This window comes from Lolium rigidum, chromosome 4, assembly GCF_022539505.1.
Source record: "Lolium rigidum isolate FL_2022 chromosome 4, APGP_CSIRO_Lrig_0.1, whole genome shotgun sequence".
NCBI lineage: Eukaryota > Viridiplantae > Streptophyta > Magnoliopsida > Poales > Poaceae > Lolium > Lolium rigidum.
Genome location: NC_061511.1, coordinates 205687092 through 205714692, shown reverse-complemented (window position 1 = coordinate 205714692; position 27601 = coordinate 205687092). Strand labels below are relative to the sequence as shown.

Here is a 27601-nt window from a genome sequence, read left to right as displayed (position 1 = left end):
TATATTATGTGACTGAAGGAGTAACACAGAGTAACTACCGAAACAAAAGGGTAAAAATGCTATCTTTTGAAGACTAGGAGTACTACCAACATCACGTGTTTTTGTTGTTTTTTTTCACTTGGAGTGGATCTCTGCATGAAGTTGTCCTCACTGGATCTCTTGAAGAGTGATCTTTTATGTTCCTGCAATGCTCTTTTATGTTCCTTCAACCAGATTTAGCATGGTGATGTCATTGACTCAGCTTCAACAAGATATACTTAGCAATAGGCTATTGGACCATTAGGTGATCAATGGTCTCAAGTTGTTGATCTCAGAGCATTTTTCTGACAACTGCCCTAGAAACAAAACTTAGGCAGGATGATGAACAAGCGCTCATTCTTGAAACAAACATGTTCCCGAATCCCGAGCAGCACAACTGCTTGAAAGTTGAAACACAGCTGGCAACGACTCGCGAGTTAGAAAGCCACCAGAGGCTTGGAACAGAACTGATAGTTTCAGATATTTGTTGGTTCAAGCTCTGGTCCAAAGGAACACACCGCTGGAGCTCACGCGAGCAAGATGGCCAACGGTGTATGGATGTACAGAAAGCCTGCAAGGACTAGTCGTCATGTGCTCGCTCCAGAGGCACGATGTGTCCGAAGCCGAGAGGAAGCTACTCTCGTAGCTACCAACCAAGATGATGTCTATCGCCCCCTTTTTGTTTCCAATAAATAGGCTAGAGTCGTTGTAACCCAGAGTGCCCTGCAACAATCAATCAACTGCTCCCCCAGTATTCTTCATATATCTATTCTGATGAGCCCATGTGTTTCATACTAGAGAATTACACAAGGACTAATATACCGGATTTGGACGATTATGACGTTGTCAGACAATAGAAAGCACCAACATCATCGCGGTTTCCCTTCCTATGCCTCCAGAGATGGCTCGATCTTACCCCTTTCTTTCGGGTATGGACCTATGAGCTTATCCAAAACCACATAGTTGACAGAAAACACCCCTGCCAACATGATAGAATCACTGAGCATTTTTCCTATCCGGTGTGTGCGCCTACATGTCAGATGGCATAATAAGAATTAAAACCATACAATCTGTCATAGATATAAAGGAAAAAAGAGAGTACAATGTGTAGATGTTCGAGGCTATACCAGCGGAAGTCATTGGTTCTAGGCTCGACTTGCCCAGAAAGATCCTCCAGCAGCTCAGCATTCTGTCGCGCTGTGCCATGAAAAATCTTCTTCTCCTGACACTCGTAGAGAACACTGTACATCTCCTCTTTCATCTTCTTGACTTTCCCTACCAAATCCTTTTCCCCATCAACAGCAAGGCCCTGCAGCAGCTCATGCATTAGCACAAAATGAGTTTGTATTGAGAATAGAGATTTGGTGCGCACAGGCACCAATGCTCTTGGTTACAAAAAATTCTGGAAAAAATGCGTATTTAGCTAATGATGTATCACACAAACGTGCAAAAAATCAATTTTCAATACTCCAGAAAAATGACGAAAGTGTAGATTTTCAAATCTCTAAAACATATCAGTTTTTTTCTTTTTTGTCCAGCACAACATAAAAATATGTTAGGGTTGAGATTTCGCATGATTGTGAGATGTAGCAATGACAAATCTCCAGAATTATTTTCAGATTTTTTTATATAACTTGCAAAAAATATTTTTTAAATGATGAGATCACTGGAGCTCAAGAGCCAAAAGCACTTCCCGTTGAAATTCAGATAACAAATACTAGGAGAAGATTCATGGATGTTGGGACATTCTAAGGGTCTGGTTGAACACATGACACAAAAATAAGATTGTAGACTTTAAACCATTGCCTAATACAGCAAAATTTAGATTTGTCAAAATTTAGATTAGGATTAGGGTAGTACAATTCTGGCTTGGTTGAACAACTCGGGATGATTTTTAACCCGTGTATATATGTGTGCCCTAAACTAAGCTCAGTTTCGATGGAAATCCAAAACGCTTGCTTCCTCTCGCACATCATGTGTCTCTACTTTGATTTGCCGCTAGTTTCTTTGTTCTGGTTCAGGCGAACAACAGCAGAGGAAAAAATCAAACCTTGGCGTCGCTGCTTCGTCCGGCGCTGAAGAGCCGCCGCTGCACCTCCGCCGGCGGGCGCTGCAGCGCGCGGCCGCCAATCCTCCTCGCCGCGTGTCGAAGGGCCGCTGACATGGCTGATTCTACGGATCCTCGCCGCGCCTTGCGTTCGTAGGTGTCTGTACAGGCACGGAGGGGGAGGGGTTAGCCTTATATGTGCCCGCGCGAGGCGGTCGACGGCACTCGGAGTCCGTCTCCGTCTCCGTCTCCGTCACCGGCCACCAAATCGGGAGATCGATCGAGATTCGTTACCTTGCAAGTATATCAGAGTTAGGGTTCGTACTCGCCGCCGTCCGGGGGATGCTGTACACCGACCTGGTCGGCGTGTACGGGGCACCGCACACCCCACCGACCAGGTCGGCTGGTTGGGCCGCGGCCCATTAAGAGTAGGTAAGTTTTTTCTTTTTTGCTGTTTCTTTTCTGTTAATATTTTCCTTTTTCAATATCTAACTTTAAAAAAAAATTCGGAGAACAAAATTTCAAAATCTGTTCAGATTCGAAATTTTAAAAATATTCAGATTTTGATTTAATTTTTTTTCGAAATTTGAACACTTTCGGGTATGGATATAATTTAAATTTGAACATTTTTAAATTTGTAAAATTTATTTTTTCCAAAAATTAACATTCTTAGTTATGAACATTTTTCGAATTTGAACATTTTTTCAAATTTGAACGCTTTATATATTTGAACGGATTTCAAATTTGAACGCTTTTATAATTTGAACTTATTTTTTTGAATATTTTTCAAATTTGAACGGATTTTAAATTTGAACGCTTTTATAATTTGAATATTTTTGTATTTGAATATTTTTCAAATTTCAATGGATTTCTAATTTGAACATTTTTTTGTATTTGAACGGTTTTCAAATTTGAATGTTTTTAAAGTTTGAACATTTTTTTAATTCTGAACTATTTGCAAATTTAAATTTTTTCTGAATTTAAACTATTTTCAAATTTGAACAAAAATAAAAATAAACAGAAAAGAAACTAATGAAGCTAGCATTCCTCAATAGATTCAGCTAGCTTCTGAATCGAATCCATTCACGGACATGCCTAGTACAGCTAGCACTCACGGACATGCCTAGTACACCTAGCTCCTGAATCGATTCACTTTGCTTGGTTGCTTTTTATAGCATCTCCAGTCGCGTCCCCAGAGCGTCGACGTGTTTTGTTCGTGCCGCGTTTGAGGGACGTTGCTCCCCAGCCGCGTCCCCCAAACGTCCCCAAATAAATATTGGTGCACGAAAATAAAAGTTTTCATTCAATTTTGATTATATATTACAAAGTTTGAATGAAAACTGCTAGCTTTCATCTAAACCTAGCCTACTGACCGCCCGACGGTGCGTTCGACGGCTCGCCTCGGCGTCGCCTGCCCTCCGCCGCAGCTCTTGCTGCGCGCGCCGCCTCTCCGTGCGTAGGGCGGTGGCCAGACGCCGCTGCTCCAGCACCGCGTCGACGTCGGCCCTCCCCTGCTGCATCGCCTGGAGGGAGAGCTCGACGGCGCGACGAATCTGCGCTTCTTCGCGGGCACGGGCGTCGTCCTGGAGCTTCTTCTCTGACTCGAACGACTCGACGAGCGTGCGTTGCTGATCGGCCGTTTCATCCGGGTGTGGCCCGTCGTCGTCGGACCACTCGAACTTGTCGTCGTCGTCCTCCACCTCGGTCTCCTCCGTGTCGGCCTCCTCCTCCTTCATTGGCGCCTCCTCCTCCACATCTGTTGGCGCCGCCATCATCGCCGCCGCCAACATGTCGGCCTCCGCCGCCAACTGGTCCGCCCTCCTCCCCCAGATCGCCGTCAGCGCCGCCTCCCGATGATGACGCTCCTCCGCCGCCAGCTGCTGCTGGCGCTCGATCGACTCCTGCCGCCGGCGCTCGATCGCCTCCCGCCGTTCACGGTACAGCGCATCCCGCTCATCGCGCTGGCGCTCTTCAGCCCACCGCTGCTCCATCTCCTCCCGGTACCGGCACCGTCGTGCCTCTTCTCCCGTCGAGGCGTCGAACGCCGCAACGGTGTCGCACTGCTGCTCGTGCCACGCTACTGCCGTCGCGGCCTTGTCAGCAGCGGGGCCATGGGCGCAGAACGCCGCTAGATCTGCCGCCTGCGCCGCCTCACGCTGCTGGTCGAGTGCCTCCCGCCGCTGCTGACGGTGTGCACGCCAGTTCTGTATCCCTCGCCGCCGCCGCTCTTTTCGGGTCGTAGGGTAGGTGTCGACCTGCGATTCCGGGACTGGAAGTGGAGGAGACGGCGGTTGAGGGAAGTGGCCAGCGCCGGGGCGGTTCGCCATTGCCACTGGTGGTGGAGGAGATGGCGGTGGAGCGACGAGGGTTGTGTTTGTGGCCGGCGGGGTGTGGTGGCTACCATTGAGCCGGGAGGCCTTTTTATAGACGCCGGCGTCGGGTAGAAAGCGCGGGAACAGGCGAGAAGAGGCGGGAAGATCGCGCGGGAACGGGCGGTGGCGTGCGAACGCCGGCGACGCGTGGAGGCTGCGCAGCACCGACGAGACGTCTCATCTGCCCCTCTGTCGCCATTAAGGCAAAGATGCCGCCGTGTGTCACTGCGCGCGAATAACTTCCGTCGCGAGGTAGGCGACGGTTAGGTTAAAATTAACTGTGCCGCTGCCGGGTCGGCCCCGCCACTCCCCGCCTCGCTTTTCGTTGTGTCCGGCGTGCCCGGAGCATCCCCTGTGGGACGGGGACGGGCTCGGGGCGCCGGACACCGTATCGGGCCGCGCCGGACAAAAATGGGCTTTGGGGGACGCGGCTGGAACGCATTTTTTGTCCGGCGCGCCCCAAATTGCTTTGGCGGACTGATGCGTGCAATTAACACACGTCCGTTAGGAACCCCAAGAGGAAGGTGTGATGCGTACAGTAGCAAGTTTTCCCTCAGAAAGAAACCAAGGTTTATCGAACCAGTTGGAGCCAAGAAGCACATTGAAGGTTGATGGCGGCGGAGTGTAGTACGGCGCAACACCATGGATTCCGGCGCCAACGTGGAACCTGCACAACACAATCACAGAACTTTGCCCCAACGTAACAGTGAGGTTGTCAATCTCACCGGCTTGCTGTAACAAAGGATTAAACGTATTGTGTGGAAGATGATGATTGTTTGCGAAGAACGAGTAAAGAACAATTGCGACAGATTGTATTTCAGATGTAAAGAATAGGACCGGGGTCCACAGTTCACTAGTGGTGTCTCTCCCATAAGATAAACAGATGTTGGGTGAACAAATTACGGTTGGGCAATTGACAAATAAAGAAGGCATAACAATGCACATACATATATCATGATGAGTACTATGAGATTCAATCAGGGCATTACGACAAAGTACATAGACCGCTATCCAGCATGCATCTATGCCTAAAAAGTCCACCTTCAGGTTATCATCCGAACCCCCTCCAGTATTAAGTTGTAAACAACAGGCAATTGCATTAAGTATGGTGCGTAATGTAATCAACGCAAATATCCTTAGACAAATTGACAAGGGATTAACTTATCAATGCCTACGGGTTGTAGACTAGGGTTTAGTTGGAAGTAGAGGGCAAGTAGATCTCGAAGGTTTCAGCCGAAAAGTACTCGACGATTATGAAACTAGGGTTTGAGAAACAATGATTCGATGCTTTCTTTGTCCCTCGACTCCCCCTTATATAGGAGGTGGAGCCGAGGGATTCGTATTGTACAAGTTACAGAGTCCGGGAAGGTTTCTAACTCCTCCCGCAAGATTACAAATAATGCTTCCTATTACAACTCTAGCTTTCCTTAACAATATCTTGGGCTTCCGAATCTTCTTATTCTTCGGGTAGTGGGCCTTCAATAAACCCCGGGTACTATCTTCGGCAGGCCCATTGGGGATGCCTATGTCGGTAGCCCCGAGATTTTGCTTGAATCGTAGAGTCGGGGAAAATCTCCACCGTTTATTTTTACTCGACAACTTAAAACTTTTCTATATTTCTTCACATAAATTTCTATATTGTACAGGGATAATGGTAGTTGGGGCTAGTTCATCCGACGGATCAGGTACTAGTTAACTGCTCTAGTGGCAATCCGCAAAAACCTACTTCAAAATCACGTCCCTGGACATGATCTCGGGATACTGGTGTAAACTTCGACAGGTGCCGCTTAAGGTCTTACCATTCTGTCGAGTCCCGGTCATATTTATCGGGTACCTAACGCGTCCGTTAGGATTTTTCTTCGTATCTGTTGATACGGATAAAAGTAGCAAACCGACGTCAGAGACGGCGCCACGCCTCACAGAACGGATCTGGGGTCTTACCTTCGCAAAGTTTTGCGGCATTCAGAAATTGATCGCAACTTTGGCGTTCTGAGAATATATTGTCGAGTGCTTATTCGGCTGTTGGAATGGCACATTTTATTGAGTCAAAGATGACTTATATTGCTCTCCCGATGGGAGTATATGCCGAGTTATTTATAACTCGAAATATACTCTTTTGCTCTTCTATCTTTCTTCTTTTCATTCATTCTTTCTTTTTTATAATTTCATCGGGCACGCGAACAGCGTTCCCGATGGGAGTAGCCCCGAGGCTACAGCCAAGGACTTGTGCTTGGTTGTAGGCTCCACGTCTTATGCCGCTATATTTTCTTTCTCTCCCGAAGTTTTATAATTTCTCGGGTGCGCGAACAGCGCTCCCGATGGGAGTAGCCCCGAGGCTATGAACAAATATTTGTATTTGATCATAGGCTCACGCCATTTCTATTTTGTCTTTCTTGATCTTTTCATTTTTTCAAAGTAGCCCCCGAGCATTTGACCAAAAACTTGTATTTGATCAAAGGCTCTCCAATATTTTTGCATGTCGCCTTTTGATGCAGCTGTTGAGTCGAATTTTTCTCTCTGCCAAGGTGACGTTATTGCTGACGATAGCCACGATTGCGAGTCCGAAAATCGCGAGAAGTTTTCTCCCGCTGCCTTGCGGGCCCAAATTATCCATTATCTTGACACGTCGTGTAAGTGGGGGACACACGTCCTCCGCTTTTCCTGGCGCACGTACCGTAACTTCTCCAGTGTTAAAATACTTTTTTACCCTTGTTTCCACGTGGTTATCATCTGCCGCACACTTTTTCCATCCAACGGTCCGCCGCTTCGCCGCACCTCTATATAAGATCTCCTTCTTCTTCCTCGAGCACTTCCGCTCGCGCCGTTCTCCTGCTCTCCTCTGCAAAACCTCCTCCTGCGCCCCACAACTTCCTAAGCTCATCTTCTCCAAGCTGCATTCCTGCGCCATTGTTGATGCCACCGCGTCGGTTGATCAAGCACAGCACGCCTGAATCGTCAATGGCTGCCGCAGATCTGGGAAGCGCGGAGTGGGAAAGGTCCAAAATTTCCACCCAGGACATCAATCTCTTGAAGAAGCTAGGGATTAGCAAGAAGCCCAAGGCGCTGTGCTTCCCTAGTGAAGAAAGCTACCCAACCCCTCCAATGGGGTATCGGGTAAGTTTCGTCGACCATCTCATCCGCGGTCTTTCCGCCCCCATTCATCCTTTCCTCCGTGGATTGCTTTTTGTTTATGGCCTTCAACTTCACCACCTCACGCCCAATTCTATCCTCCATATCTCCATTTTCATCACCCTCTGTGAGGCCTTCCTTGGCGTCCAGCCTAACTGGGCGCTATGGAAGCGCATTTTCTTTTGTCGCCGCAATGGCTCTCCCAATGTCGCCTATAATATAGGCGGCGTTGTTATTTCCGTTCGCCCCACAGTCGATTACTTCGACGTCAAACTCCCTGACTCAGTTCAAGGGTGGCGCAAGAAGTGGTTGTACATTAGGGAGGAAAACCATGGATGTGCTGAAGACAACATCCCTCCTTTCGATGGTGCCGAGAAAATCCTTCGCCGCCGCTCCTGGGATGCAGAGGCTACCGAGGAAGAAAAAACATCGACAGAGGCCTTGATGACTCGCATCCGTGAGTTGCAAAATACTCGCGGCAAAGAGTTGTCAGGTATCCAAATCACAGCGTATTTTCTTAGAACCAGAGTGCAGCCTCTTCAGGCTCGCAAATACCCTCTCTGGAAGTATGTTGGCGACAAGGACGCAGATCGGTTGTCAGCGGATTTGGAGGTCAAGGACTTAGAGAAGCTTGTCCGAAAAATCTCCTCTCTCAGCAAAAAAGATCCTGTCCCTTCTTCTTGTCGTGTAAAACCGTACAGCGCCACCAATGCGCTTCCCAAGGTAAACTTTGTCGATTGATTTGTTATTGCCTTGCTATCTTTTTGTAACTCCTTTTTTGACATCTTCCCCTGTTTTTGTATAGAACCATCCAAATCTTGTCTCGCTTCCTCCCCTTCCTGAAGGTGGAGAAGTCGAGGAAAGGGCCGTTGTCACCGACGACAACCAAGATGCCCCCTCTTTTGTGAATGAACCCGCAGATTCTCACAAATCTGCGGGATCTTCTGAAAAGGAGGCTGCCTCTGAAGGCACTGCATCGGCACAATCTCCTCCTCCTGCTGTTTCTCCAAAGAACAAAAGGAAAAGGAATGATGTCGAAGATTCCGGCACCTCCAAAGCCGAAGAAGCTGTTCCTTCACGTCAGAAGGCAACTTATGATCCATACCTTGAGGCCCTCATCAGTTCGTAAGTCACTTTTTTTATTTTTGTACTCGAAGATTTTTGTCTATCTTGCTTTTTATGCTGCCAACATTTAATCGCAGTGATGATGAGGGAGAAGTACCAGCTTTTGATGTGGCTGCTCGAACGAGTACGTCACATACTCTAGTTGTTTCGGAGACGCCAGTTGAAGGAGAGGAATCCTCGCCTCCTCAACAAAACGTCGGCGCTCCTACTCCTCCTTCAAGCCCCCTTGTCCCTTCACCGAAAAGGACAAGGATTGAAACAATCCCGGAGCCTACCCTCCAATTGAGTAGCTCCTCTAACCCTCTCTTGGATGATGTAAGTTCTTATTTTTCTTGTCACTGTCTATATTTCCTCTGTTTGCTTCTTTATGCCATCATATTTTTCCCATACCGACATTTTCTTTCTTTGTCCTTCTTTGACAGCCTATGATCAAAGAGCTTATTCGCATCGGTGCCCAATTCATTGGGTACCGTGAGTATGCCAGCAAGACTGAAGGTAATAATTCTTTGCTGGCTCTTGTTTATAACTTCTTGCTCCTGTTTTGTTGCAATTTTGACGATCCTTGACTATTTTGGCAGAAAAACTTGCGGAAGCCAACAAGCTTGTCGACACGCTTACTCAGAAATTAGAGCAAAGTGAAGCGGCTCGCAAGAAGGCTGAACTTGATGCTGGCAATGCTAAAGCGGAGGCTGATAAGGCCAAGGCAGAAGCTGCTGGTGTCAAAGATCTTCAAAAAAGACTTGATGATGCCGAAACTGCTTTGAACGAGCACAAAGCCGCGCAGGCTACTCGTGAAAAGGCGATCATCAAGCGCTTGAACGCGCAGAACCGGCGCTTTGTCGGTAATTTTGTCGATCCATTCTATTTTTCTTAGACCTGCTCTCTTTTTTTTTTTACTTTACTTACTGTCGACCAACATATATTTTTTGCGACAGGTAAAACAAACCAAGAATTTGAGCTTGAAGATCCTGACAACGATCCTCTTCTTGATGCGCTCTCTGTCCTTGAGTTTCATGGAACCGAAGCTCGCGAAGGCATTGAACATGCTGACGCAGGATTGTCACGGCTGTTCCCCTATTTCTTCCCGAAGAAAACGGAACCCAAGACTTTCCTTGCTCTTGCCAAGGACTTCAATCCACCAGAAGATCTTGGACTGAAGATGCGCCAGGAGAACATGAAGATTGCTGTCGAAAGCACTGTTGCCTTGGTCGCTGATAGCCAACAAACTATCGACTGGGCGAAAGTAGGCGACACAGAACAGATAGAGCAAACAAAATGGCGATCGTTGATCAAGGCGGCAAAGCCCAACACGAAGAAAATCCTGTCCTATCTCGGGATCAAGCCATCTTCAACTCCTAGCTCATCAAAGCCGGAGGTCTAGTTGAATGCCCCTTCTTTTTATTTTTTCTGTTTCTTTAGCTATTGTCGCCATATTAGCTTTGGCGACAATTATCTTAGTAGTCCTTTTGAAGAACTCCTTTGTAATATCCATGTAAATTTCTTGAAGATCAATGGAATTCTGTCTTGTGCAATCCTTTGATATTGGAATTTTCTTTTCCAGTTGGTATTTGATAACTACTCTGCCAATCCTCATTCTGCCGATACTTCTCCTGCTTCCTCCTTCTCGAAGAAAACACTAGTCAATGATAACCTCATCGAAGGTTCTTCAAGACAACATTTGTCGCAAGATTTGCAAGAACTGCGCCAACAACTCCAATCCATGAAGAAACAAACTCTTGCGATGATGGAACAATCTCGACAAGCATCCGAGAGAGAGAATATTGCTCTTCAACAAGCAAAAGAAGCCATTGCTGCAAAGGATGCTGCTGTTGCTGAGGCTACCGAAGCTTCTTCTCGAGAAAATTATATGCTTCAGCTAATGACTGACGCCAGCCTGGACATGACAGGTATGTTTCCTGTTCATAACCATGCTGGATGTTGTTTTTGCTATTTTTCCTTCCTTGACAATTTATTTGCTGTACCAGGCTCATTTTTGGATACTGCTGCCGAAGATCAACGTGTTGAAGCTCGAGCCAATGTTCTGCTCAGACTGGCTGCACAACATGGTTCTAACTTTTGGGTTACTCCTGAGCGTACCCGCCAAATTGTCAGATTCCAAGATCGCGCGGCTCAGGTCCGTGACTTCCTTGACTTCTGTACGAAGACTTTATTTTTAGTTTATGGAACCATGTTCCCTCGCAACAAGATGCCAGAAACTCTTCCTGCATTAATGGAAAAATTTCGAGATGCTCCTCGAATCCATGGCTTTGTGCGGGCTCAACTCTCTGCTGGCGCAAGATTTGCTATGATGATGATAAAGATTTGCTATCCAAAATTGCCCATGAATCAAATTGTTCCCACGTGCCTGGCTAAAATGTCGAAGAAAAAGAGAAACATGGGCAAGATTGATGATCTGGTGACTCCTGTAGCCGAAGATATGATGGATGAACTTCTTCGGATGGACGCTGAGTTCTTTGTGAAGGGTAGCTATGCCGAGCATAGTACTCGTCCTTCCAATGAACGAATAACCATAGACCATGTGCTAGGTATCCATTGAGGGTTCTTCCTTGTTCTTGCTGTAATTTCACCGTTGATACGTCTTTGTAAACATGATCTATATTGTAAAGCTGTCAACTCTGTAAATATGTATTGTTTCTATTTTTGATCGTCGAGCCCCCGAGCCTTTGGCTGGAGCTTATGCTGTTTTGTTATCCCGAAGATTTTTCTCTTATTGCGAGAAGATATATATATTTTGCTGTCGATGGGCACGAGCCCCCGAGTGTCTTGGTGGTGACGTTCTATATTTTTGTTGCGAGGTTTTTAGACCAAAGCAATAAAATTTTGACGAGTACACTATATTTATAATTGTTAGCTTCCGATGTTCTATTTGGCGAGGTATTCTTGTACCAAGGCGAAATATTTCGGTAAGTCTAGTTTATCTATATTGTATATATTTTGTAACTTGAAGGCATTGAGCCCCCGAGCGTGTCGAAGAATAAGAAGTATATCTCCACTATCTTTATTATATTGCAGCACCGCGAGCCCGCCTCATTAAAAACCTTTCCGGCCCCACTCGGTGCCCCGAAAAGGAAAAGAGTGCGTCCGAAAACTCGCGGGCGTTTCGGTACATTGTATTTTTACAAAGGAGGACTATATTTCGACTCTAAGCGTAGAACCGCCCGAGCTGCGCCACGTTCCGGGGTTTTTCTCGGGAACCCCTGTCTTCTTGTCCTTGATCCTGTACGCTCCTCCGTCGATGACTTCCGTGACGACGTAAGGTCCCAACCATGGTGACTCGAGCTTCTCAGTACTTTGCTGGTTGAGCCGTAAGACCAAATCGCCGACCTGGAAAGATCTGGGCCGCAATCGTCGACTGTGGTAATTCTTCAGGTCTTGTTGGTACTTGGTAACTCGTGATAGTACTTCATCTCGAGCTTCATCGAGTGCATCCATATCATCCTCCCGAGCTTTTCGTGATGTTTCCTCGTCATACTCTGTTACTCTTGGAGAATCGTGCTCTATTTCAATTGGTAATACTGCTTCGGCTCCGTGGACGAGGAAAAACGGAGTTTCTTGTGTCGCCGTATTTGGTGTTGTTCGGATGCTCCACAAAACACTTGGCAATTCTTCTGGCCAGGTATGTCGAGCCTTTTCAAGCGGTCCTAGCAGACGTTTTTTAATGCCGTTGCGAGATGATACCATTGGCTTTTTCGACTTGGCCATTGGTTTGTGGATGTCCTACTGACGCAAAGTGCAATTTAATGCCTACTTCTGCGCAGTATGCCTTGAACTCCTTAGCTGTAAAGTTAGTGCCGTTGTACGTGACAATGCTATGAGGCACTCCGAACCGAAAAACGAGGCCTTTCACAAACTTTATTGCCGATGCTGCATCTGGTGAATTTATTGGCTTCGCTTCTACCCACTTGGTGAATTTGTCGACAGCAACCAACAGGTACTCATATCCTCCTGGCGAAGCTTTGTGCAACTTGCCTACCATGTCGAGTCCCCATTGGGCAAAGGGCCACGACAATGGTATTGGCATCAGTTCTGCCGCCGGAGAGTGAGGTTTTGCGGCAAATCTCTGGCACGCGTCGCAGGTTCGTACTATCTCTTTTGCATCCTCGATTGCTGTCAACCGGTAAAATCCTGCCCGAAAAACCTTGGCTGCAATAGCTCGACTGCTTGCGTGGTGACCACATATTCCTTCATGCACATCCTTTAGGATTATCCTTCCTTCTTCGGGTGTGACGCACCTTTGCAGGACGCCTGAAATACTTCGCTTGTATAACTCCCCTTTGACCACTGTGAAAGCTTTGGATCGTCGAATAATTCGCCTTGCCGCAACTGGATCGTCGGGTATTTCCTTCCTGAGGATATACGATATGTACGCTTGCATCCAAGGAACTTCTACCATCATCACAAGCTCTTGGTCCTCTTCGTCCTCCACGGCTTCTTTGAGGGGCGCCGAAGTTTTTTCTTCCTTTGCTTTTTTCTGCGCCTTCTTCGGCTTTGTGGATCTCTCCGCTATTTCTTCCCAAAATACGCCTGGCGGGATTGGAAGGCACTGCGACCCGATGTTTGCGAGAACGTCGGCTTCATCATTGCTCAATCTACTGATGTGATTTACCTCGCATCCATCAAACAGCTTCTCAAGCTCATTGTACACCTCCTTGTATGCTATCATGCTATCATTGACTGCATCACATTGGTTCATAACTTGCTGAGCCACCAATTGTGAGTCGCCAAAGATTTTTAGTCGAGTTGCGCCGCAAGCTTTCGCCATCTTCATCCCGTGTATGAGGGCTTCGTATTCTGCTTCATTGTTGGATGCGTTTGGGAACGTCATCCGTAGGACATATTTTAACTTGTCGCCTTCAGGTGATATAAGTATCACTCCTGCGCCAGCTCCTTCTACTCTCTTGGATCCGTCAAAGTTCATGGTCCAAGTTCTCGACAAATCGGGGGGTCCCGTGTTTTGCAGCTCCATCCACTCTGCGATGAAATCTGGCAAAACTTGCGACTTGATTGCCTTTCTTTTTTCATACGTGATGTCCCGAGGGGAAAGTTCTATTCCCCAAAGGGAGACACGCCACGTAGCTTCTGGATTGTTCAGTATATTTGAGAGAGGTGCTTCATTGACTACTATTATCGGGTGTGCCGAAAAATAGTGGCGCAACTTTCTTGCCGTTGTAATCACTCCATATGCTAGTTTCTGGTACTGCGGGTACCGCTGTTTGGAAGGCGATAAAACTTCACTAATGAAATATACCGGCCTTTGCACTCCATGGAGTTTTCCTTCTTCTTCTCTTTCGACAACTAGCACCGTGCTAACCACCTGGGGTGTGGCTGCGATGTACAGCAGGAGAGGTTCCTTTTCCTTCGGCGCCACCAAGACTGGTGGTGTCGAGATTGTGCGTTTCAGATCCTCGAAAGCTCTATCGGCTTCTTCGTTCCACTGGAATTTCTCCCCTTGCTTTATTAAGGCGTAGAACGGTAATGCTTTTTCTCCCAGCCTGGCGACGAATCTGCTTAAAGCTGCGACTCGCCCAGTTAATTGTTGTATTTCTTTCAACTTTGTTGGCTTCCTCATTGTTACGATGGCTTGTATTTTGTCGGGATTTGCTTCAATCCCTCTTGCTGAAACTAGGAACCCAAGAAGTTCTCCTGCTGGGACGCCGAAGGAGCACTTCGTCGGGTTCAGCTTGAGGCAGAATTTGTCGAGGTTGTCAAAGGTTTCCTTGAGATCCTCGATCAGCGTCGTCCCCTTTTTTGACGTTATGACGACATCGTCGATGTATACTTGCACATTTTTTCCAATCTGTGTCGCCAAACACTTCTGCATCATCCTCTGATATGTTGCTCCCGCGTTTTTCAAACCAAAGGGCATTGTTCTATAGCAAAACACGCCGTAAGGTGTGATGAACGCTGTTTTTACTTCATCTTCTTCTTTTAATCTAATCTGGTTATAACCAGAATATGCGTCCAGGAAGGAAAGACGTTCACATCCTGCCGTGGAGTCGATAATTTGGTCGATCCTCGGGAGGGGAAAGTGATCCTTTGGACAATGTTTATTGAGACACGTAAAATCGACGCACATGCGAAGGACTTTAGTGTTTTTCTTTGGCACCAACACTGGGTTTGCCACCCATGTGGCCTCTGTATGCAGCTCTTTGATAAAACCAGCTTCTCTCAGTCGATCAATTTCTGACAGCATAGCCTTGCGATTTGGTTCCGAAAAACGTCGCAAAGGTTGTTTGATTGGTCTCGCTAGTGGATCCAAGTTTAGGTGGTGCTCGGCAAGTTCCCTGGGTACTCCTGGCATGTCAGCTGGACACCATGCGAAGATTTTCCAGTTCTCACGGAGGAACTCGACGAGCGCGCTTTCCTATGCGAGGTCCATGTCGTTTGCGATGGATGTCGTCTTTTTGGATCCGTCGGGTGAATCCGCACCTCCTTAGAATTTTTCTCGGTGTTGAAAGTTGATTCTTTATTTGGCCTTCCAACGTACGGCAGCACGTCGTAGTCAGTCATGAGCCTTGACGCCAAATACTCAGCTTGCATCCCGAAAGTTTCTGATATTCGATGAAAATCCTTATCACATTTATCGGCTAGGGCGAAGCTTCCTTTGACTGTGATTGGTCCCTTAGGTCCAGGCATCCTCCACAACAGGTACGTATAATGTGGTACCGCCATAAATCTAGCATATGCCGGTCGTCCCAACAGAGCGTGGTACTGTGACGGGAAATCTACGACTTCAAACTCCAACTTCTCGATTCTGTAATTTTCTCGGGTCCCAAACTGAACGTCGAGATTAATCTTCCCCAGCGGATAGCTTGGCTTCTCTGGTGTGATACCGTGGAATCTCGTGTCTGTTGGCTTCAAGTTTGCTAGGGATATGTTCATCTTCCTTAATGTATCTGCGTACATAAGGTTTAAGCTGCTGCCGCCATCTATAAACACGCGAGATACGTCAAATCCTGCGATGACCGCTGGTAGTATGAGTGCTGACTGCCCTGGTCGAGGAACTTGCTGTGGATGATCCGCTATAGTGAAGCCAATGTCTTGCCCTGACCAATTAAGGTACTCGACTGTTGGTGGAGGCATTTTCTCTGCCATGAACACCTGCCGCGAGATTACTTTCTGAGTTCTATTGGATGGCCTTCCCTTCTGAATCATCGAGACCGCTCCGTTAGAATTAGGATCAACGTAAGGCGGTGGTGCAGGTGCCGCCGCTATTCTGAGCTGATGTCGATTGTCGTCCGTAATCGCGGGAGGAGGTGGCAAGTGAACCTCACTTCTGGGTTCTCGAGGATTTCTTTGCGCTGCCTGAGCATTAGCATGCCCTGCATATCTCAGCATTGCCTGGAAATTGCGACAATCCTTCTGCAGATGTCCCGACTGTCTCTTTCCGTTGCTGTCGAGGAAAAAGTGCATCTGACACGGCCCGTTCATCATTTCTTCGGGAGACACGAAAGGCCTCTGGAACCTTGGCCCGCTATTTTGCCTATTGTTTCGAGATTCATCTCTATTGTCGCCTCGTTGCTCATTACTTCTCTGGTAATCATCTCTGTTGTTTCCTCCTGCACTTGCTCGGAAACCAGCCGAGATTTGTCCTGGAGCATCATAGCTCGAGTACTGCCGAGGAAATCGTCGCCTTGGTTGATAATTTCGACCGCGGTCTTCCTCTGGCGACCTATGCCGTTTGTTGTGGACAGCATCTTCTCCATCTGCCCATCTGTTTGCTATTTCCATTAATGCGGACACTGTCTTTGGATTGGTCCTTCCCAAATCCTCGACAAAATCTCCACGCCTGATCCCTGCGACAAATGCATCTATTGCTCTCTCGTCAGATATATTTTCTGCCGAGTTTTTGATGATGTTCCACCTTTGGATATATTTTCTCATTGGCTCGTCAGGCTTCTGTCGACACGCCCGTAATTCCTCTAGAGATGCGGGTTTCTTGCAGGTGGACCGGAAATTCTTGACGAATATGTCCTCGAAGCTATCCCAGCTGTCGATAGACCCTGGAGGAAGCTTTTTGATCCAAGATCGTGCGGCTCCACTTAAATGCACTTGGATGCTTTGCATAGCTGTTGCCCTGGTCCCTCCAGTTAGCTTCACCGTCTCGAGGTAATCAACTAGCCAATCCTCTGGATCTTGCAGGCCGTCGAATTTCTTGAAGTTATCAGGCAACTTAAATCCCGAAGGGACTCGAGTTTTTCGTACTCTCCTTGTGAAGCACGGCAAACCGCACATATCCTCGTCGTTTAATTCTGGGGAATGCCGATGTTCCCTTCTGCTTTGCCGTGCTCTGTCTACCCTTGCTTGTGCTGCCGTGTCTCTTGCTCCACTTGTTCCTTCGACAGTTGCTGCTGCTGCTGCCGCAGGTCGTGGACTATTTTGCCTTGCTGCTCCCTCTGGCGGTGTTGATGCAAACGCCGTTCCCATGGCTTCGGCTCCTGCCACTGCCATGTTGTATAGTGCCTCCCTTGGATCTCCTGGAGGTGGCCTAGACGCAAGGATAAAGGCTTGTGTCGCCATATACCCAGCTTCTGGTGTCTTGGGGATAATATTTCCTCTTGTGTCTATCGACATAAAAGACATGTCGAGGTTTTGAACCAGGTGCTCTCTTTCTCCTTCGGGTATATGTTGCAATCTTGACCTTGCTCTGTTCCGAGCTTCTCTGTGGCTATCTCCCGAAGTTCCAGATTGTCGACTTAACTCCGCTCTTCGCCTGCTTGAAGCGGAGGCTGCCTCCTTTCTTCTATTTAAAGCATCTGTCTGTTTTTGCAATTCCCTTGCGGCTCGTGCGAGCCTATATTGATATGCTTGCAACTCTGCTGGCGTGGCTGTTGTAGCCATTGGTTCTGAGCCATCCATAGCTCTTGCGGCTCTATCCCATGCTGCTTGCGGGAGTTGAACTCTATCGCGAGGCTCAGGTCCGACGTATTTACTGCCTAGACCTTGTCGCAGATTAGAGGGATCGACGTATGGATTTCCCAAATCGTCGAAAGCCTCAGATGTTTCCTCCTGGTCACGGCTTGGCTCTCCGATAACATAAATCTGATGATACTTTGTATTCAGATCTATGTTGGGTTTGGTGACACCATCATTAAGATTGGCGAAGACCTTGCCCACTGTGGTAGATTTGTCGATGAAGTTGTAGCTGTCGACACTGCTTGAGCCATCGCTTATATAGGAGTCCGCAGATGACTCAAACGACATGTCGCTGAAGATCTTGGCGAGTTTTTCTCTTGCCCTAGTGCTGATGAAGCGTGACGACGAAGTTTCTTCCTCTCTTGATTCGGTTGACGATGTATAGCTTGAAAAATCGGAATCGACCGCCGACGATCCCGATGAAATCGGAATTTCGACACGATACGATCCTTCTTTCTCGACGCGAAAGTGAAATCTTCCGAACGTCATCTCCATAGGCTCCTCCAGATATGCATATGCATCCAAACGGGAGGGCGGGTGAGGAACAAAATCGACAAGACCAGTTGCGATCTGTTTACCTCGATCCATTGCGTTGTTTGCGGTTGATGAAGTCGACGATCTTGAACGTGCCATCGAGATCGGATCCTTGACGCCTCTAATTCCCACAGACGGCGCCAATTGACAAGGGATTAACTTATCAATGCCTACGGGTTGTAGACTAGGGTTTAGTTGGAAGTAGAGGGCAAGTAGATCTCGAAGGTTTCAGCCGAAAAGTACTCGACGATTATGAAACTAGGGTTTGAGAAACAATGATTCGATGCTTTCTTTGTCCCTCGACTCCCCCTTATATAGGAGGTGGAGCCGAGGGATTCGTATTGTACAAGTTACAGAGTCCGGGAAGGTTTCTAACTCCTCCCGCAAGATTACAAATAATGCTTCCTATTACAACTCTAGCTTTCCTTAACAATATCTTGGGCTTCCGAATCTTCTTATTCTTCGGGTAGTGGGCCTTCAGTAAACCCCGGGTACTATCTTCGGCAGGCCCATTGGGGATGCCTATGTCACAAAGCATCGATGTTTTATCCCTAGTGGCAACAAAGACATCCACAACCTTAGAACTTTCTGTCACTGTCCCAGATTTAATGGAGGCATGAACCCACTATCGAGCATAAATACTCCCTCTTGGAGTCACAAGTATCAACTTGGCCGGAGCCTCTACTAGCAAAGGAGAGCATGCAAGAACATAAATAACATATATGATAGATTGATAATCAACTTGACATAGTATTCAATATTCATCGGATCCCAACAAACACAACATGAAGGATTACAAATAGATGATCTTGATCATGATAGGAAGCTCACAAGATCTAACATGATAGCACAATGAGGAGAAGACAACCATCTAGCTACTGCTATGGACCCATAGTCCAGGGGTGGACTACTCACACATCGATCCGGAGGCGATCATGGCGATGAAGAGACCTCCGGGAGATGATTCCCCTCTCCGGCAGGGTGCCGGAGGCGATCTCCTGAATCCCCCGAGATGGGATACCTGGTTTTTATATGGCAGCCATCAATACAAATAAATGGCCTGCAACCCTTCGGAAATCCTCTGATGCAAGCATCGTAGGACCAGTATAATGTTGAAAGATGTTCCTTTGCTTCTTCTTCTCCAGTAGCTTTACTTGGAGTTGTTGACAAAAAGAACTTTGAGCCAGGGTTAGAACTAGTTAGCTCCTTACCATAATCTCTTAGAGAACTGAATTGCACAGCTTCATCACCATGAATAATTGTCAGTGCCATGTTCCTAGCCCTGGTTAGCTTCCACCTATTTGGAGACATATTGAACTCTCTTTCAACTTTGGCAGCAAATGTTGCGAGATCCATTTTTTGATTATCCCTAAATTCATTGATGAAATATCTTGTAAGAAATAGAGCTGTCAAGGCCTTAAGCTCGAAAGTTCCCTCACAAGTGTGCTTTTCCGTATACTTTCTAACTGTTAGAGCTTCTTTTCTTGAATCAGTTGATGCATTTAGCCTCCATGTGCAACCTTCTTCACACACTGCATTTATCCTTCCAGCTTCATTTCTAGTTTTCCTCACTTTCACTCTATTTCTAATGCTATATGCAGCCAGAGCATGTCTTAACTCATTTGCATTACCAAAAATCATTCCAATTTTAAAAACTGGACTTTCCATGTCAACTTCTGAATTGAACTCACTGAACCTGTATTTCAAATATTCTTCTTCTTCTATTGTCAGCCTCAAATCTTCATCTCCCAAGATCTTGAACAGCAAGAGGCTCATTATTATCATTAACCTCTCTGTACACGACTCAAATATGTCATCATCCCCATCCTCTGCATCCTAGTCACTATCGTAGAATTCCGAGTCTGTCTCACCATCCTCGTCTCCATCTACCACTTCTTCACCATCTCCATGTACCACTGCTTCACCATCAATCTGAGTGCCCCCGCCTTCCTCTTCATCTGCAGCTAATCTTGTATGAGATGTGGTTGCTTCAGTTACCGATGTTGGTATATTTTGGAGGTTACTGATAGGACGTACTGCTGCTCCTCCATTGACAAGCACATCATCTCGGAGTTTCCTTAGGAAATTTGTGTGATCAACAATCAAACAAACTACCTTGTTGTTAGTTGATGCATTTATCATTTGCACTATATCTGCATCCTTTTCAATACACACTAACCCATCTGTGATATCCCTTCCAGGCAAACACCAATACACATGCACCCTCGCATTCAGTTCATGTCCTAGCTCTGACAGAATATGATGTATCCATAACAGCGACCATACTTCAGCACTACAGTTGTCAAACAAGTCTCTAGTTCCATCTACATACTCAGATTGCTACCAAGTCCACAGAAAAATCCATTGTGCTTAACCTCCACAGTAAACAGATCAGGATTTCCACCTACAAAGTTCAGATAACACAACAAAGTTCAGATAATGGATAACAAAATTCAGAAACCGTATGCAATTTTTTGCACAAAATTTTCTACTTTTCCATACAGATGCGATGCAACAACAGTAGTTCTTAGCCAGAACTAGATATACACACAAAAATCACAACCTTTACTCCCTGATGATCATGAACAATGGCAGAAACAGGGCACACATAGAACGGAAACATGGCACCAAACATCAATTCGAGCATGCCATAACACACATATATGGGGCCATATGAACATCTAGGGGCGCTGAATCTGCCATCCGACGAACCCTAATCGAGGTGATCATTTGCTACAGAAGAACCCTACCTAAACCTCACGCAATCCAACTACGCCGCCAGAGAGAACATACGAGATCGACGCAGCCGCGGAGGAAGGAAACGGCGTACCATAGTCCGGCGGATCTTCTCTCCAGAGGTGCAGCCGCGGAATCCCCTCCATGGATGATTTTGATCCCCTCCACGGATTCTCCTCCACGCGAGTCTGACACGACGTGAAGTGTACGAGGTGAGGACTATGCAGTTACGATCGGCCTGGAGGGAGATTCTTGTGTATTTACGTCCGCCTATGTGTGGATGATTTTGATCCCCTCCGCGGATTCTCCTCCACGCGAGTCCAACGCGACGTGAAGTGTACGAGGTGAGAACTATGCAGTTACGATCGGCCTGGAGGAAGATTCTTGTGTATTTACGTCCGCCTATGTGTGCAAGTGCTCTAGAAACAGTTCTCAAAACTTGGAAGGGGGTATCAGTAAAACAACAAGCGACGCGTCAATGCTTTCGTGGCCACCCAACAGCTGATTAGGACTAAACTGGGCCCTGTTCACGGACTAAACAACTATGTGTATCAGTCCATGACATTTTGCAACTAGTTGTATGAAAGTGCACCCGCAAGACAACTTCATGTACCTCCAGTGCTATTAACTCTTCAAAAAAGCCAAGAAAGGCCGAGCTGCAGCCTGCACAGTGCACACGCACCATAAGGAATCAATTCGTCGACCTTTGACTACTCCAATGATTATTCTCCTAATGCCTCCACTTTCCAGAATAACGCTGCAGCTCGTTGCCATATGAAGGTAGCGAGTATTAAGGCCGCACATGTACCTTTCTTTCTCCCATTCCAAACAATTATGTTCTCCCTATCGTCAACTACTTGAGACTGCATACGTTCTTCCCTCCTATTCTCAATTCTGCCTGGTAGCTCTTCTTTTCTCCTAACTTTTTTGCACGGAAAACTGATCAAGATGCTCACCTAGTTCTCCTTTTGTGCTTGATATCTAGAGGTACTAAGTAATTCGTGGGAGAGATAAGAGAAAGAGAAACAGGAAAGGATCATTCAAATTATTTTCAAAGTGTGAGATCTTTTTGTTCTTTCTACGGATCCAACCACCAACATCCAGATCAAAGTCATATGCAGGTGCATCCATTCCTTGTGATGCCATTTTTGGGCAATTTGTGTGATGATGTCTTCTAGAAAGACACAAATCTCAGGAATTGGTACATCTATTCAAGTGTTACAAGCGGGGCGGCAGAAGCCTCTCATTCTGCAGCTTCGCGAGCTCTTGCCTGCTAGCTCCTCTCTGTTCAAACACAAATCATAACTTCAGTTGATCATAACTTCAGTTGGGCTGAACAGTTGCTAATAGCCAAAGTCGTGTGAGAATCTTACCTCGATACTCAGTGAGTGATGGCGTTCTCTTCTGGATGAACAGATTCTTGCCCCACGAACTCCTCTTCACCAGGATCAGCTTCTTGCCCCACGAACTCCTCTTGCCCCATGAGCTGCTGGTCTCCAACTTGCTCTTCAAATCTGCAAACAGAAATGATTCATTTAAAAAGCATTCACTGACAGAATGTATAAGATGTAAAGCTATGGTTTATTACCAGCTTCCTCCAGTTCCTTCACCAAAGTTGCCTCCATGAAGGTATGCTTCTTGCCCCATGAGCTGCTGTTATCCCACTTGCTCTTAACATCTGCAAACAGAAATGATTCATTTAAATAACGTATACACATGTAAAAAATGTCATTTTGAAAAAAATCAAAAAAGGATATATAAGCAATGGTTCATTACAAGCTTCCTCCAAGTTAGTATTGACGTCCATGTATGGTTCTCCGAGCCAAGCAAAGGAAGACACGTTGGTCATCCTGCAAGACAGAAAGCCGAAATCAAGATTACCAGACTGTTAGAAGATTGTTCCTAAGACAACTAGAGCAATCGAGCTTCTGCAAATATAGTTGGCGGCAGCAAGAGATAACTAAATTTCCAGCTAGCAGCAATGGAGAAACGGACACACCAGATGAAACCTACCGCAATCAATAATACAATAATAACAGGAAAAAGCTAACAAATAAAACTAAAATTACTCTTTGTTGAAATTACAAATTTCGAGCCGCAGACTAGTTTCAGCATTATATTACTGTTGGACAAGTGTGCAGATGGATCGATTAAGAGTAACAGTCTGTTAGACAAGTAACTGTCAGTTCACGAATCAACCTGAATGTGGCAAATGTGAACTGTCGAATACCTGGGAGGTGCTGTGCTGGTACCAGTGCCATTGCCCTGTTGAGTTTCTGCCTTCGATTTCACAGTGAACAGGAATATGGAGACAACATCACTGTAGCCTGAACAGAAACAATGCATGCCAGGTCACAAAATACTATACAACATCAGGATGCAGAAACCACAATATTGGTATACGTACCTGAATACGGGCAGACAAAGTACGTGGTTCCATCAGCATACTTATCAACTAGAAATACTAACCACGTCGCAGCAGAGAGAGCAAAGATGCGGAAATCATTCAGAAGCTTGTAAGCAGATTTTAAAAGGGTGGCCTTCTTTTCCAGTTCTTGCAGCAACTCCCAAAGCTCTTCATGTTCATCCTTGTGCTTCCGCTTCTTCGCAACGACGTATTCCTTCGTACGCCGATCAACACGCCTAAGCATCCTAGTCAGAGCGCGAATTTGAGCACTGGACGCACCACGTCCAAACATACCCATAATCCTACAAGTAGAGAGAAACTGTAATAAGAAGCAGAAAAGCCAGTTGTTGGGTTGAGACTAAACCACCACCTAACTGAACAAGAAAAGACAAGTGCATTTGCAGATGGTGTTGAATGCGTGAGCAGCTACAACATACACGCAGACAGAGGAATCAAGATACTAAATCCGCATTGGAAACATTCTGATCCTAAATTCTATTATATTCTTCTTAGTATAGGTACCACACCTACAGGTAGGGTGGTGCATCGTAACACAAACAGAAGAATATAAATAATCTAAATAGTGGCAGATACAGCCTGAAATGGATCCATAGTCTCATGATTACTTTCTGTTCTTAGGTAAAGGTATGGCAGTGCAACAACCTTACAAGCAGAATACAGAAATCGAAATAGAAACGGACATGATTCTCCTCATTTCATTCAGTTCGATCCTTGCAACATATACAACTGGACAACTCCTATTCAGCTAGACTGACCATCAACATGGCAGGGACTCGTCCTATTCTATTGTCGCGAGATAGAGATACCACATGTAAAAGCAGGGTGGAGCAACTGAAATCATCAACCGAGTAGGAAAAGGTAAGGGATCAGTATCCAGCAGCGTACCACTTTTCAGCATCCCTGTCTTTCCGGTACTGCTTCAGAATCGCATCCAAGTCATCAGCCGCCTCTTCGTCGTCCAGATCGGGCAGCTCGTCAGGAGCTGCAGATGGAAATCATGTGAGACAAGAGCACGAGAGCTCTGTAGACAGGTATACCTAGAAGGAAATCGATCCGAACCGTTAGCGAAGATGATCCCCGCGGCCGCGAAGGCGGCGAGCGCGCTGTACCCCAGGAACCGAAATGGTCGGCGGCCGCGTCCACCGGCGCCCGCGACGCCCACCGGCGCGACGGAGGTCCCGAGCACGGCCGTGGAGGCGGCGGCAGCTGGGGAGGCGGAGAGGGCGGCGGCTGCTGGGGAGGCGGAGAGGGCGGCGGCGGCGGCTGGGGAGGCGGAGACGGCGGCGGCGTGGGAGGAGAACGCCCTGGCCGCGGTGAGGAGCACCAGCATCGCCCGCGCGCGCGCCATGGCGGAGAGGAGAGGGGGCTAGGGTTTCAGGGAGAAACCGCGCCGATCGATCGGGTTTGGCGGAGGCGGAGACGGGGGTTTTATGTGTGGGCTGAGCCCGCAGCTGTGGAATTCCGTCATGGGCCGTCCAACGGAATTGGGCCGGCGAAGCAGAATCGAATGGATGCTGCATTGTTTCCTTTTTTTTTTCCTGAAAGAAACGATACAGAGGGTTCAGCAATCAGCAGAGTAGGATCATCTGCTCGTCAGACAGGGGAAGGACGACTTGGGCTTACCGTCGGAGGACGACGGAGGCGCACCGGCGGAGGATGGCCGGAATCTTTCCTCCTCCTGGGGTGCTCCGGCTGCCCATGTAGCGCAGCGAATCGAGCTGGAGCAGCAGCCTTACTGAAGACCGTGGCCATCCTCTAGGACAGACTCAAGACAGGGAGACACAAGGAGGCTCGTCGTCGGCCTGTCCGCCGGAGGAGGCTCGTCGCCGGCCAAGACCAAGAACTACGAGATTTGAGATGAGTTTGGGGAGGAGAGGATAGTGAGACTCTGTCCTGGTCAAAGGACGGGCGGGCGGGCGGGCGTGTCTATATATTGGCCGCCCACCGCTCGACGCGGTAACAGCGTCAAGGTTTCCATCTGAAAATATACTCAACGCTTTCCTTTTAAAACTCGCGGATTAGCAGGCGTTTCCAACAAGACGAGAGATATTCGCGCGATCGTTTCCTTTTACAACTCTGATGATTGAAGACGATCCTGGTTTATGGTAACGGATCCGTTAACTTCCTCGAAATCCGGCGGGTGAATATCAAAACCGTATATAGCTCCTTTAAAACAAAAAAAAATCTGGCCACTTGGTGCTAGGTTCCAATTTTCAGATTAACAACTCTGGCCACTTGCACTACTCTCCTGGAGTAGATTCCAAGCTGAACAGCTCGACAGTGGCTCGGCAGTGTTCATCGACACGTCGACGCAACGTGGGGCGGCGCCCCTACCACGTGTTCACTCTTCCTATCTCGATTACTACTATGAAATGCATGCATGCCTTTGGCCATCCTCTAGTAGTTGCCTATTTTTGAAGCAATCCTTTGTTTAGTTTCCTATTATATACGGCAACTATTAATTTGATTCCAGATTCTTGGCAATCAGTCAGTAAACAGTAGTACTAATAATCCTTTGCGATTCTATTCTTGGCAGCAACGGCTAGCCACGGACAGACTCGCGATTCGCTTTGCCCACCTTCTGAATATAATATTTTAACGGTGTTCATTTTCTTCAGATAACTTGTGTCACTGACAGATAATAAGGAGAACATCTTCACATCCACCTGCAAGTATCTTCGTCTTCTCTAAAGGTTTTGATTGCACTGTAAACAGCGTGTACTCAAGATATACTGTGTGTTTAAGAGCATCTCTAGCAGATCTTTAATCCTTTAGAGGACGAAAGGTCTTCCTAAAAGTCAACTTCTCATATTTGCTTCTCTAAATTTTGTGCGCTAGAACCGAGACCCAATAACTTAGAGGCGCAAATTTCTTTTATAACATAATTTGCAAATTTAAACATATTCATACATAACAATATTAACCTAAGATGAGTCATAATGCATATAAAGTCACAAAAATTGATAGCGTCATCTAAACCTAACAAATTGGAAGTACTAATAATTCTTCGTTCCATAGACTGTATATATCGTGAGTTATTAGCACCGCGCATACAAGAAATGTAACGTATGTGCTTAATCCTCCACGAACTTGCAAAATGTGCTCCACTTGGCCATCAACTTCATAGTTGGGTTTATTTTAACCCAAACTGTATCAAGTGCCGACATGTGGTAGGCCACGCTGTCAAAGGCAGTTGACACCTTATTTAGCGGCACATGCCTGCTTCTGCGTTTCTAGAAAAAAAAAAAGCCCTTTGCAACTCCAACCCTATTTCCCAAATTGGCAGGGCCCAGCGGCAAGGACGGCGAAGGTTGAGTTGGGGCGGCCGGATTGAAAAATTGAAGGCGACGACGACTGCGAGGCTCGAGGTGTGTTTTGGGAGTAGATGTCGTACATGAGTTGGAGTGAAATATTTACTGATGTGTTGATCATAAATCTCTTATCACTATTTTATTTACTACACATGTGTACTTCATTTCTATATATATGCATAGGTGCAGGACAATCTTTAACCCTAGCCTATTTCCATCCATTGAACACAACCCAATAGTAAACTAGATATGTTCGGTAAATAAAAAATCAAATCAACTAGCAAAATCTTGTAGACGTTTTGTTTACACCATTTTAGCAGTGCTTTCCAAGATTCGATTAAACCTAGATCTTCTAGGGAAAAAAGCTTATCATACTACAATCCATAATCCGGATCGAAAATATCAGGATGTGCGCCATGGCAACACAAAGTCGACACCAATTGATACTTTCCAACTCACATGACTGAATCCCCACACCATGGCCTAACGTAGCTGAGGGGAAATCGAAAGAACTTGCTTTCTCCTATTGTTTTCATGTGCAAACGACACTAATCCACTACCTAGTCGACCCTCTTTTAGCCAATCAACAAGGCGCAAACCCTAACTTAAACCCTACCAAACCCGCACCAGGCAAACAGGGGAGACAAAATAGAGGAGATAAAACAGGGAGAGGAAGAGCGGCGTTGGCGTACTGTAGTCACAGGGCCCCGCCATGAACGGACGGAGGTGAGGGTCGGGCAGTATCGCGGCAGAATCGACGATGTCGTCACCGTCGCCGTGGAAGAGGAGCAGTCGAGGTATGTGAGGGCATGTCGGATATTTCAACAAACAAGGGTGACCTTACTGTCTATTTAGGGCGGCCAGCAGTTCCGGGGGCTAAAACCGCTACTACTTCTTCCTGCAAGGGTTGTTTTGTAGAAAAAAACATTGTCCACCGAGCCAGTGTGTCCTCCACATGTCCAAT

At 46.7% G+C, this 27601-nt stretch overlaps 2 protein-coding genes across 3 annotated transcripts; both read right to left on the bottom strand.

Annotated features, from left to right (window-relative positions):
- Positions 1 to 754: 754 nt before the first annotated feature.
- On the bottom strand, positions 755 to 2443 carry LOC124706911. Of its 2 annotated transcripts, XM_047238587.1 has the most exons (4): positions 2360 to 2443; positions 2069 to 2226; positions 1146 to 1327; positions 755 to 1047 (listed from the first exon to the last, which is right to left on the bottom strand). In XM_047238587.1, exons 2-4 carry the CDS (start codon positions 2180 to 2182, stop codon positions 906 to 908), a joined length of 438 nt encoding a protein of 145 aa, XP_047094543.1. In that variant the 5' UTR covers positions 2183 to 2226; positions 2360 to 2443; the 3' UTR covers positions 755 to 905. The 2 variants fall into 2 exon arrangements, with proteins under 2 accessions (XP_047094543.1, XP_047094542.1); XM_047238586.1 differs by lacking the exon at positions 2360 to 2443 and having other exon boundaries at positions 2069 to 2353.
- A 19479-nt stretch (positions 2444 to 21922) lies between these two features.
- Positions 21923 to 24531, bottom strand: LOC124706910. Its single transcript, XM_047238585.1, has 8 exons — positions 24386 to 24531; positions 24212 to 24308; positions 23306 to 23607; positions 23129 to 23225; positions 22675 to 22748; positions 22487 to 22576; positions 22272 to 22412; positions 21923 to 22182 (listed from the first exon to the last, which is right to left on the bottom strand). Exons 3-8 carry the CDS (start codon positions 23601 to 23603, stop codon positions 22172 to 22174), a joined length of 711 nt encoding a protein of 236 aa, XP_047094541.1. The 5' UTR covers positions 23604 to 23607; positions 24212 to 24308; positions 24386 to 24531; the 3' UTR covers positions 21923 to 22171.
- Positions 24532 to 27601: the final 3070 nt, after the last annotated feature.

Coding starts and splice junctions, on each gene's coding strand:
- LOC124706910 (XM_047238585.1), bottom strand. CDS start 23,603: ATGGGTATGTTTGGACGTGGTGCGTCCAGTGCTCAAATTCGCGCTCTG. Junction 22,749..23,128: donor ACCAGCACAGCACCTCCCAG/GTATTCGACAGT, acceptor TCTGTCTTGCAG/GATGACCAACGTGTCTTCCT. Junction 22,413..22,486: donor GAAGGAACTGGAGGAAGCTG/GTAATAAACCAT, acceptor TTCTGTTTGCAG/ATTTGAAGAGCAAGTTGGAG.
- LOC124706911 (XM_047238587.1), bottom strand. CDS start 2,182: ATGTCAGCGGCCCTTCGACACGCGGCGAGGAGGATTGGCGGCCGCGCG. Junction 1,328..2,068: donor GACGAAGCAGCGACGCCAAG/GTTTGATTTTTT, acceptor GAGCTGCTGCAG/GGCCTTGCTGTTGATGGGGA. Junction 1,048..1,145: donor AGAACCAATGACTTCCGCTG/GTATAGCCTCGA, acceptor TCTGACATGTAG/GCGCACACACCGGATAGGAA.